Here is a 12,381-nt window from a genome sequence, read left to right on the forward strand (position 1 = left end):
TCTTTGAAGCAGTGTCTCAGAGTAACCTGAGAGGCTGTCTTCCTGGGCAACAGTCCTCAGTAAGGTCCCGGAATAAAACTGAACTCACAACGTGTACATTGTGCATTATTCTTTCAGCTGACAATGTCAAATAAAAAGATAACTTAAGAATGATAAAGCAGTTTAATAAGTAATGAGGAGCTGGAGTGTTGAGGGGACAAAAACGGGCGCTAACCCTGCTTGGGAGACGACGGGTCAGGGAAGGCTTCTTCAAGGATGTGCGTGACAGGAGGGCACTTGGGGCGGGGGGTTGGGGGAGGCGGCATCACGAGTATTGGGTCAGATGTCACTAGGGCTGTCATTTAAAATACATTTTGTTAATTATGAATTTTTGGCCTTATTTTCATCTTTTAAAACATTGCATTACAATATTATTACCTCGATTTCTGAGGGTTTGGCGCCCTCTTAAATTTTGCACTCGGGGCCAGTGCAAAATTCGCCTCCGTCTATTCCAGCTTGTTGGATGAGGGTGGGAGATCTGGCTCTGTCCTTCGTACGGAGGGCAAGACCTTCCTGCTGGTCCCTCATCTTTGTAAAGGGAAGGACGGTTACGCAACAAGATCACGGAGGTTAAATTCTTCCTGGCCCGACCAGGGCTCACCTCGTCGGGGTCAGACCATGTACAACGCGCCGTAGAAAGTGGGGTAGCCAGCGTGCCTCGGGAAGACCCTTTTCCCAGACTTCCGAACTTCGTCTTTATGACCCAATGGGCGGGGAGGCGCGCTTGAACCCGGCTTGTGATTGGCTGGGACCGAAGCGAGCCGGGATAGGCTCTCAAAGGGGAACGGCGCCTTGCGTCATCAGCGAGCGACGAGTGCCTCTAGCGGGAGCAGGTAAGTAAACTAAGCTCCTTTCTAATTGGCTCGCTCTTTCAGGAGGGTTGAAACAGCAATGGGGATTTGCTCTCCTCCAAGTCTAGGCTCCAGATAATTGGAGAAAGGGTGAAGAGGGAGAAGTTTAATGCGTCACTTACTGCCCGGAAGCCCTGGGGGGGGCGGGCCTTCAGAGAAAGGGGGTGGGTTGGGGGCGGGCCTTTCCCTGTGGGGAGTTAGGGATAGAGCCGCCACGCCGTGGGGTCCTGGAGCGTGGGAGGCGGGCTTGGGGGCGGGGCCTAACCTGTGGGCGGGGCCAGAGGAAAGCCTCGGGCGGGGCCGCGCCCGTGGGCGGGGCCAGGGAAGGCGGGGGCGGGGCCGGGCCAGGCGCGGGAGTGCGGGGCAGCCGGCAGAGTCTGGTCCCCTGGCTGGTTCCTCTTCCCAGGCATGGCTCCGCGCTGTTGGCGCTGGTGGCCCTGGTCGTCTTGGACTCGGACTTGGCTGCCTTCTTCCAGGAGCACCCAGAGTAGGAGCAGGGCGCCTCTAGGGCTGGGTGGGAGTTCGGGGAGGCCTGCGAGCGATCCCGTGAGAAGTAGGAGCCGAGCTGGGGCAGGGCTGGAGACGGGAGAGGGAGGAGACCAAGGCCGAGACTGGAGGGGTGCACTCATGTAGACGGGGTGGGGGCGGTGTCCAGGGGCAGATGACGGGGTGTGCGGCAAGGTGTGAGGCTGCTGGGGTGAGACAGGGATCAACAAAGGTTCGCAGGGGGGACCATGATATCCAAAGGTGTGAGAAGGAGTGAATGAGGGGAATAAGGAGGTCTGTGGGGCAGGAGGGGAGTCTGAGGCGAAACAGGCGTCTGTATCGGTGATAGAGGGCTCTGTGGAAGGAGAGGAGTTAGAAGTAGTAAAACGGGGCATTGTGGGGAGATCCACAGGGGCGAGATTGGGTGATACTGGGTCTGTTGGAAGATGTGGTATTCTAGCTGAGTGGGTCGTGAAAACCCAGTAAGAAAATTTAAGTAGGGCAGCTTCAGGGGTGATGGGGAGTGTTGAGTAGGCCCTCTAAAGCAGGCTCTGGATGTGGGTGAGATGGGGGCTCTGGATGGACACACAACCTTTGGGGATTCAGATGGAATAAGGGACCCTGGCAAATGTCGAAGGTTCGAGGAAAAAGAGAAGGAGGATGCATATGAGGGTGAAGGCTGGGAAATTCCGTCTTCTCTTCGATACTTAAGTTGGGATTTGGCATGGGCGAGGGAGTCTTGATCTGACCTTCTGCCCCCATCCCCCCACCCTAGACTTCGGCCAGCACTTCTCCACACAGGAGCAGACCCCCCAGATCTGTGTGGTGGGCAGTGGCCCAGCTGGCTTTTACACAGCCCAGCACCTGCTAAAGGTAAGCCACTTCCCCCTGGTACCTTTTCCCCAAGATTCACCTGCTGCTCCAGTCTTAAGTGCAAGCCCCACTCCTTTGGGTTTTAAAAGCACTCCTGGATTCCTGATGGGGAAGAGGCTTCCAGCCCATCTGGACAGGACACTTTGTACATGCTTTGTCACCTGGGGCTCCCCACTGTAGGTCCTCAGCTTGGAGAGAAGTGTGTTTGCCTCCTGGGTGGTGGTTCGTGGCAGACAGTTGGCTATGCTTTCCTGGCCAAGTACTGCAGGGAGCTTACTCCAGACCTGCAGGATAACTTTATTCTGCCCCTCATCTTCCCTTCTTTCTCCTCTCTCTCCTCTCTGTTCCAATATCCTGCATCTTAAGGCCACCTCCTCTTCTCAAGGCCCTCTGTAACTTTAGGTGCCTCATTGCACTCTCCTTGCCAATAGTTCCAGCCCTATGCCATGCTGTTTTTTTCAGCCTGCTCTCCACTCCCCATCCTACCCCTTCTCCCCACCCCATGGCCAGAGTCTCAAGGTTTACAGTACTAGCCTTGGCGGGCAGGGCCCCAAGGTTGCTGGTTACCCTTGAAACATCGGCAGGCCTTGGTGGGGCAGGAGTCGGGGATGGGAGAGGGATGTGGGAGAGTTCAGCTGACTAAGACATAGGACACTGACCTTGCTGTGGAGAGACAAGAGAACGGATGAATATATTAATTATACACTCTACTTAAAAAGTAGGGTGATCGACCTTCCCAGTTTGTCGGGGATGTGAGGCTTTCAGCCTTAACGCTGGGAGGGTCTTGGGGAGGCCAGGATGAGTTGGTCCCCTTGCCAGAAAGTGACCTAAGCTCACCTTCCAAGCAGCACAGGTAAAAGAGCTAATTACAGTGAAGTGACCAGTAAGAGCCTGGTTAGGTGGGGTTGGTAAGAAAGTGCTTCCTGGAGAAGGTGTGTTTGCGTTGCACTGAGGGAGGCTCCGGAGAGGGTCTGGAGAGGGTCTCCCACGTGTGGGGCTTCATTACAGGCCAGTTGGCATGTGTTATAACAGACCTGGGCACTGGGAGGGAGGCCAGGGGTCTTCCAGGGCTTGTGTAAGGGTCGCTGTGTGAGCAGAGTCTGAAATTTGGGCAGAGGGAGCCTTCCCGGCAGGATTCTCAGTGCCTCTACTGTGAATAAAGGCTCTGCCCTGTGCGTTCTGTCCCTGTGGGAGGTACTGGGGGTGGGCACCGGGGCCAATTACAAGCTGGTCCTTGCCCACTGGGAGCTTCAAGCTGTGCTCCTGGGACAGGAACACAAGGCACGCTTGGGACAGTGGCACCTGGCTGGGTCAGGCACTGTCTGCACAGCGTCTCCTCGCAGCCTCAAGACAACTTGCGAAGCAGGTGGCTTGACTCTCGCTTCAGAGGTGAGAATGCTGAGGCTGAGGGAGGCTGTCCAAGGCCCCACCGCTGAGCAGGGAAGGCCTGGGTTCTGAGCGTGGACAGTCCGATGGCAGAGCCTGCCCTCAGGGTCCACGCTGGGCCGTTCAGTTATCAACCACTGGATGCTGACATGATCCAGGCACGGCTTGGCACGGGGAACATGAGCAGGACAGACATGGTCCCCATGCTCAAGGACCCGAGAGTCTACCTGTGGGGTTGTGGAGTAGAGGAGAAGAGGGTGTACGTGATATTCTAGGATCCTGATGGGCGAGGGGACACTGCGTACAGGGGGGACACCTTACCCAGCCGGAGGGGGTGATGTCCTTGATTGATGTGTAAAGGACAGAGGAGGGGTGGGGCAGGAGGCCAGAGAGCCCCGGGCGCAGGGAATGGCGTGATAATCACCCCGAGGAGAGAGGATGCGGGTTTGGAGATGGGCGAGTTCAGCAGCTGGAAGGGTGAGAGCAAAGGCTGGAGGAGGTGCTTGGGCCCAGGTACTGGCGACCTGGAAGCCCTGAGCAGGCTGGAAGCCGGCGGTTTCTCTTGGTGCTGTCCACCCCACTCCCTCCATCAGAGTCCCCTGGGGGACTGGGGAAAACGCACATTTCTGGGCCTAGTTTCCACCTAATCGAGCTGTGACTGGGGCCCAGGAATCAGCATTTGAAGACAACACGCCTCTTTTTTCCCAGGTGCCCAGTTGCCACAGGTGGTTGGCTTTGCCAGAGGGTTTTAGGCGTGGGGGGTTGAAAGCGCCCTGATTTTGATCTGGAGCTCTCTCTGCCCGCAGGGAGGGCAGGGCTGGTGGCCAGGAGTGCAGTGGGAGCCGCTGGGGTGGCAGTGGGGAGGACGGGGGTCTGATTGGACACGGTTGAGGGGAGTCAGAGAGGAACCCCAGCTTCTGGCTCGGGGTGGAAGGAAGCCCGGGAGCAGAGCGGGGAGAGGTTTGGGGGAAGGGGGACTGGCTTCCATCCGGATTGGTGTGAGGTGTCTTGGGTGAGCTGTCCAGGCTTGGTAGGAGGGCTGAGAAGAGGAGAGTAGAACGTCATCAGTAAGTCCACAGGAATTTGAGGTCATAGGAGGGAGCGATGACACCTCCCCAGGGAATGTCCTGGGCAAGGGGAGGGGACCTCAGATTGGAAGAACCTCCGAGAATATTCTTGTTAGAGAAGGAATAGAGCAAAGAGGACCTGGGAAAAAACAGCTAGAGGGATTGGAGGGACGGGGGAGAGCTAGGAGGCACCAGTGGTAAAGAATCCGCCTGCCAATGCAGGAGACACAAGAAATGAGGGTTCGATCCCTGGGTCGGGAAGATCCCTTGGAGGAGGAAATGGCAACCCACTTCAGTATTCTTGCCTGGAGAATCCCATGGACAAAGGAGCCTGGTGGGCTACAGGTGGGGTCCCAAAGAGTCCGACACGACTGAAGCGACTTAGCACTCGTGTGAGAGCTAGGAAGGAGGGGCTTCCCGGAAGAGGAGTCCGGTCCTGTGAGAGAACCAGTGAACAGGCCCAGCGGGTTTAGTCTTATGGAGGTGGCCTTGGAGAGGGCCCTGCGACCTGGAGGGAAGGCTCCAAGCTGGAAAGAAGGAAAGATAAGATGGGAAGGCAGATGGTGTATGATATTGACCTCTGGGCTAAGCAGTTTGAACCTTGTCCCCTGGCCGGGCAGCAGGGAAGGCTCGTGAGCCAGGCGGTGAGACACGGCCACCACAGCAACTGCGGTGACGGTCATGACCGCTTCTGATTGAACACTCGCAGCGGGTCTCGCCCGGGGCTCAGGGTGCAGGCCTTGCTCATTGCATCTGAAGCATCACGCCAGGAGGAGTGTTCTGTGGCCCAGAGAAGTTGAGAATCATTCCAGCGGCACAGGGTCAGATAGATGGTGGTGGCGCTGGGTCAGCTCCCGTGGCTGTTGACTCCAAAACTTCAGCTCTTCAAGGGCACAGGGAGGTCAGTGGGGCGGAGGGAGGTGGTTCTGGCGCTGCCTGTGGATGGCACGGATGGGAAGAGTCAGGAGGCACGGTGGGCAGTGCGGGGGGTGGGGGGTGCCTGGACTTGGACACAGGCAGTGGGCTTCCCAGGTGGCGCTAGTGTCTCCGCCTGCCACGGCAGGAGACATAAGAGACATGGGTTCGATCCCTGGGTCGGGAAGATCCCCTGGAGGAGGAAATGGCAACCCACTCCAGTATTCTTGCCTGGAGAATCCCGTGGACAGAGGAGCCTGGTGGGCTACAGTCCATGGGGTCACAAAGAGTCGGACACGACTGAGCGGCTGAGCACACACAGCTGTAAGTTTCCGAGGGTGGTTCTCAGGCCATCCGCAGGCTGGGCGTTGCTAGAAGCGTCACAGGGTTCTGGGACAGGGCTGTGTGTCCTGCCTGACCCAAGCAGATGAAGAAGCTCTCCTGATACAGCTCCGGTGAAGGGAAAGCTGCCGCCTTCCTCGGCTGGCCAGCGGTCTCGCCATCTCAATGGGCTGGTGGCCCTTGAAGTTGGGCCTTGGCTGCCCTGGCTCTGGACTGCCCATCCCTCTAGTCTGGCTCTCTGGGCAGGTGAGGACAGATGGGCCTTCCTCTCTCCTGGGTCCTCAGCCCGCTGAGCGGGGCTGTCCTGCTCTGCCCTGGGAAGGGCAGACTTGGCCTCTGCTTCAACCCCACCAGGGCTTCCCAGGAGGCCTGCCCATGTAGGAAATGCAGGCGATGTGGGTTCCATCCCTGGGTTGGGAAGATCCCCTGGAGGAGGAAACGGCAACCCACTCCAGTATCCTTGCCTGGAGAATCCCGTGGACAGAGGAGCCTGGCGGGCTACGGTCCACGGGGTCGCAAAGAGTCGGACACGACTGAAGCGACTCAGCTCGCAAGACGCTTGGCCCCACTAGCCGCTGCCCTCTCCCCCAGCATCACTCCCGGGCCCATGTGGACATCTACGAGAAACAGCTGGTGCCCTTCGGCCTGGTGCGCTTTGGCGTGGCGCCCGACCACCCCGAGGTCAAGGTGGGTGTCTCTGGGCTCAGAGCGGGGGTTAAGAGACTTTGGTCAAGATTGGGGGGCGCGGAGGGAGGCTCCTGGACCTCATGGGATGACCCTTGGCTCTCTGGAGGGGGGCGATACCCCGGACACTATGGTGAGCTTGGCACTGCCGTGGGCCCTGGCGCTGCCCAACCCTCTAACCCCTCCCCCACTCCCCCGGGCCTGGCAGAATGTCATCAACACCTTTACCCAGACGGCCCGCTCTGACCGCTGTGCCTTCCACGGCAACGTGGAGGTGGGCAGGGATGTGACCGTGCAGGAGCTGCGGGACGCCTACCACGCCGTGGTGCTGGTGAGTACAGGCGGGTGGGCGGGGGTGGTGGCTGGGGGGACGCTATGGGGAAGAAGCTGGAAGGAGGCCAGTGGGAGCCCGGGGGGTGGGCTGCCCGGCCCCTTAGCTGCTGCTGAGGCCTCTGGGTCTGTCCTCAGAGCTATGGGGCAGAGGACCATCAGGCCCTGGATATCCCCGGTGAGGATCTTCCCGGCGTGTTCTCGGCCCGGGCCTTCGTGGGCTGGTACAATGGGCTTCCTGAGAATCGGGAGGTGAGTTTGGGGAGTACTCCCTCGGCCTCTTCCTCCCCACTTCTCAGCCAGCTCTTGGCTCCCACAGCTGGGGGAAGGGGCAGCCACAGGCCTGGGAGGAAGCGTCAGGCTGGCTGAGGGGGGCTCTGGGAAGACGGGGTGAGGGGTGCTGGGGGCGGGACCTGGGTTGAGGCTTGGGGTTGGGGGTGAACGTTCTGAGCATGGAGCAGCTTGAGGCTATGGCTGGGGATGGGGCGTGAGGCTGAGATCAGCCTGACTGAGGCCCAGGCTGGGTGAGCCTCATCCCGACCTCTGCCCTCCAGCTGGCCCCGGACCTGAGCTGTGACACAGCCGTGATTCTGGGGCAGGGGAACGTGGCTCTGGACGTGGCCCGGATCCTGCTGACCCCACCCGAGCACCTGGAGGTGAGTGGGTAGGTCGGGATGGAGGGGTGGGAAGGGGGGTTACACCAAGGAGAAGAGGCCCCTGCCTGCAGGGTTTGGGCCTCGTCTCTCCAGGCTGAACTCAGCTCCTGCTTCCCCACAGTGCCTGGCAGAGGCCTTCTGAAAGGCGGCTTTATCTCATGCCATTTCCTCATCACTTTCTGCAGCTACATAGGGTTTTTAAAAGGAAAAGTTTTCAGTGTACACACACCACTCCCCCTGCTCAGGACCCTCTCAACACACCTCCTATGTGTGTGCGTGCCTGCTAAATTGCTAAATTATGTCTGACTCTTTGTGACCCAAAGGCTGTAGCCCGCTAGGCAGCTCTGTCCATGGGATTCTCCAGGCAAGAATAACTGGAGTGGGTTGCCATGCCCTCCTCCAGGGGAAGTGAAAGTCGCTCAGTCATGTCTGACTCATTGCGGCTGTATAGTCCATGGAATTCTCCAGTCCAGAACACTGGAGTGGGTTGCCTTTCCCTTCTCCAGGGGATCTTCCAGACCCAGGGATCAAACCCAGGTCTTGCACATTGCAGGTGGATTCATCTTTAATTAATTTTTAAAAATAATTTCATTTATTTTATTTTTGGCTGTGCTGGATCTTCGTTGCTGTGCAGACTTCCCTCCAGTTGCATTGAGCAGGGGCTGCTCTCTAGTCGTGGTGTGAGGGTCTCTCATCGCGGTGGTTTCTCTTGTCTCCGAGCACAGGCTGTAGGGCACGTGGGCTTCAGTAGTCGCAGCTTCCGGGCTCTCGAGCGCAGGCTCAGTAGTTGTGGCGCATGCGCTGAGTTGCTCCAGAGCACGTGGGATCTTCCCAGATCAGGAATTGAACCCATCTCTCCTGCATCAGCAGGTGGATTCTTTATTACTGAACCACCAGGGAAACTCACCTGTGTTCATCTTTTAGTTCCTGACTCAGTTGTTCCTCCAGGAAACATTCCAGGACCACCCTGAATAGGTCTACCTCCCCTTCTTCCCATAGACTTGGCTACTTTTGTTTCAAAGTATGTTGTCACCACTGCAATGTTACACTTATTAATGAGTATTTGATAAGCCTCTCTCCCAGATCAGAAGCTCTGTGAGGGCCGGCATCATGTCTGTTTTGTTCACCATTGATTGACCCTGCCCCCTATGCCCCTTGCACACTTGGTAAACACTTGTCGAATGAAGATGATCAGCCTGATTTGCTACTCAGTTCAGTTCAGTTGCTCAGTCATGTCCGACTCTTTGTGACCTCGTGGACTGCAGCACGCCAGGCTTCTCTGTCCATCAACTCCCAGAGCTTGCTCAAACTCATGTCCATCTGGTTGATGATGCCATCCAACAATCTCATCCTCTGTCGTCCCCTTTTCCTCCTGCCTTCAGTCTTTCCCAGCATCAAGGTCTTTTCCAATGAGTCAGTTCTTCGCATCAGGTGGCCAAAGTGTTGGGGTTTCAGCTTCAGCATCAGTCCTTCCAGTGAATATTCAGGACTGATTTCCTTTAGGATTGACTGGTTTGATCTCCTTGTAGTCCAAGGGACTCTCAAGAGTTTTCTCCAAAACCACAGTTTAAAAGCATCAATTCTTCTGCACTCAGCTTTCTTTATGGTCCAACTCTCACATCCATACTTGACTCCTGGAAAAACCATAGCTCTGACTATATACGGACCTTTGTCGGCAAAGTAATGTCTCTGCTTTTTAATATGCTGCCTAGGTTTATCATAGCTTTTCTTCCAAAGAGCAAGTGTCTTTTAATTTCACGCCTGTGGTCACCATCTGCACTGATTTTGGAGCCCAAGAAAATAAAGTCTGTCACTGTTTCCATTGTTTCCCCATCTGTTTGCCATGAAGGGATGGGACGGGTTTGCTGCTAGTTGGAACCATTTGCAGAATTGGCCGCAGTGCTCCGTCTGGCCACCAGAGGGGACAGTGTTGCCATTTCAGGCTGCCAGCTTTCTCACCGCCCGGGGTCTGGACACCAGCAGATGGAGAGTCCCCTTCCGCCGTCATTTTCCAGTGACTTTAAGGTCCTCCTTTTGTGCCAGAAAACGGACATCACTGAGGCTGCCCTGGGAGCCCTGAGACACAGTCGGGTGAAGACGGTGTGGATTGTGGGCCGACGTGGACCCCTACAAGTGGCCTTCACCATAAAGGTACTGGGGTCTGAGGGAGATCCACCAGGGTCCCTCGGGAGGTGTGGCAGGGCAGAGCTGCCTGGGGTGGATGAAGGGGAGCCAGGCAGGGCCCCCTGGGGCCCAGTGCCTTCCCTGGTGGTGGGTGGCGGTGATGTCTCCCCTGGGCTGGGTTCTGGGGTGGGCTCGGGAGTGGACAGTGCTCTGGACCTGACCCTCTCCTCCACTCCCCACCCCCACCCCCAAGGAGCTTCGGGAGATGATTCAGTTACCAGGAACTCGGCCCATGTTGGATCCTGCGGATTTCTTGGGTCTTCAGGACAGAATCAAGGGTGAGGGGCCCTGGTCTGGCCCCCCGGCTCACTAGGAGGGGATGGTCTAGGTCAGGGAGGGCTGGGGGGAGGGCATGTGGGGAAAGGACTGGGACCTGGACACCGCCCTGAGATGTCCTGCGTGGCTAACAGAGGCCGCTCGCCCGAGGAAGCGGCTGATGGAACTGCTGCTTCGAACAGCCACGGAGAAGCCAGGGGTGGAGGAAGCTGCCCGCCAGGCATCAGCCTCCCGCGCCTGGGGCCTCCGCTTCTTCCGAAGCCCGCAGCAAGTGCTGCCCTCGCCAGATGGGCGGCAGGCGGCAGGCATCCGCCTGGCAGTCACTAGACTGGAGGTGAGTCTCCTGTTACCCAAAGACACCCCCGTTCTCAAGTCTCCCTACCCCCTAGCCTGGTGTTTCCCACACTCTCCCCGCAGGGCGTCGGTGAGGCCACCCGGGCAGTGCCCACTGGTGACACGGAGGACCTCCCTTGTGGGCTGGTGCTCAGCAGCATTGGCTACAAGAGCCGCCCCATCGACCCCAGTGTGCCCTTTGACCCCAAGCTTGGGGTCGTCCCCAATGTGGAGGGCCGGGTTGTGGATGTGCCAGGTGAGAGGGGGTGGGGAGGGGGTGGGCCAGAGAGGCTGGTGTCTCTCAGGGCTGTTTCACATTCATTCCTTCATCCAGTGACATGCCTGGAGAAACTGTTCTGAGTCAGGCTGGTGACTCAGCCCCCCCGCCTCCTGGCCCTACGAGAAGTCCCCAGTGTAGCTGAGATGCCCACTCGTGTGTCTGATTACTAAGTCGGTCAGGGTACTGAGACCTGCTCTGGGCTAGGCCAGGGCTGTGTCCTCTGTGAGTTTCCAACCTGGTTAAGTGTCCACATGTGTGCTGTGCCCAGTCGTTCAGTCCTGTCCCACCCTTTGTGACTCCATGGATTGTAGCCGCCAGGCTCCTCTGTCCGTGTGGATTCTCTGGGCAAGAATGCTGGAGTGGGTTACCATGCCCTCCTCCAGGAGATTGTCTCAACCCAGGGATCAAACCCAGGTTCCCGCATTGCAGGCGGATTCTTTAATGTCTGAGCCACCAGGGAAGCCCAAATAACCACATACTCATCTAGTTATTAATTCATTCAGTCAATGTTTACTGACAGCCTACTGAAGCAAAGTGACAGGACCCAGCCCCTACAGGGAGCTCCAAGATGCAGGGACACTAAGGTGTAAGGTGGGGGGTGGTGCGTGGTAAGAACACCTGGGTGTGTTTGGGGAAGAACTGAGGGCAGTGGGCAGCAGACAGTGGGCCCGGCTGATGGATGCTGGGGGGCCATCCTCCCAGCATGTGTATTCTGGGGCTCAGGCTTGCCAGGGTACCCAGCCCAACTCCCCATTCCTTTACCCTCTTTCACCCCCAGGCCTCTACTGCAGCGGCTGGGTGAAGCGGGGACCCACGGGTGTCATCACCACCACCATGACCGACAGCTTCCTCACCAGCCAGATTCTGCTGCAGGACCTGAAGGCCGGGCACCTGCCGTCTGGCCCCAGGCCAGGCTCTGCGGCCATCAAGCGCCTGCTGGGCAGCCGAGGTCTGGGCCCCGTGTGGGCTCCCGGGAGGTGGGAGGTGGGGAGTGGGAGTGGGGGGAGGTCCCTGGGCCAGAAGGGGGCTGCTCCCTGCTGTGGCGGGGGAGCAGGTGGAGGCCCTGAGCCATCTTCCCTCTGCCGCAGGGGTCTGGTCCGTGTCTTTTTCGGACTGGGAGAAACTGGATGCTGAGGAGGTGTCCCGGGGCCAGGCCTTGGGGAAGCCCAGAGAGAAGCTGCTGGATCCTCAGGAAATGCTGCAGCTGCTGGGGCACTGAGCCCAGATCCCAGTCTGGCCCGGTGCAGAGAGAAGAGGAGGGTGAGCCCAGATCCCAGCCCGGCTCAGAGAAGAAAGGAGGCGCGCTGGGCAGCCGAGAGGCGTCGGGGTCAGCCTGAGCGGGACTCTGCACCCCAGCGGCGTCGTCTGCCCGTCCTGGCATACGGCCCTGGCTGCCTCTTCTCCAGGGGCGTGGGAGCGCTTTCTCCAGCCAGAAGGTCGCTCCTGCCAGTGTGGGTACCTTTCAGCAAGGAGATAACCTTAGTTATGGATGGTGGCAGGTACAGGCTGACCTCCCTCCCTCCTGCTCTCTCCTGCTGGACTGTGGAGGGCCCCCAGGTCAGGAACATGCTGGAAATAAAGCATCTGCCACCGAGGGTCACTGGTCAGTGTGCCCAACTTCTTTCGAGGCTCAGGGTCACCTTCCGCCTGCAGCTCCCCTCCAGTCGCCAGGTGGCGCT

The 12,381-nt window shown here is 58.3% G+C and overlaps 1 protein-coding gene across 1 annotated transcript; it reads left to right on the forward strand.

Moving 5' to 3' along the window:
* Positions 1-1,174: 1,174 nt before the first annotated feature.
* FDXR (ferredoxin reductase) lies at positions 1,175-12,297 on the forward strand. Its single transcript, XM_043905558.1, has 12 exons — positions 1,175-1,377; positions 2,152-2,249; positions 6,551-6,646; positions 6,852-6,974; positions 7,112-7,225; positions 7,528-7,629; positions 9,673-9,780; positions 10,007-10,091; positions 10,224-10,423; positions 10,507-10,678; positions 11,481-11,651; positions 11,791-12,297. Exons 1-12 carry the CDS (start codon positions 1,299-1,301, stop codon positions 11,919-11,921), a joined length of 1,479 nt encoding a protein of 492 aa, XP_043761493.1. The 5' UTR covers positions 1,175-1,298; the 3' UTR covers positions 11,922-12,297.
* The last annotated feature ends 84 nt before the right edge of the window (positions 12,298-12,381 follow it).

The sequence above is a fragment of the Cervus elaphus genome, chromosome 5 (genome assembly GCF_910594005.1).
Source record: "Cervus elaphus chromosome 5, mCerEla1.1, whole genome shotgun sequence".
Taxonomy (NCBI): domain Eukaryota; kingdom Metazoa; phylum Chordata; class Mammalia; order Artiodactyla; family Cervidae; genus Cervus; species Cervus elaphus.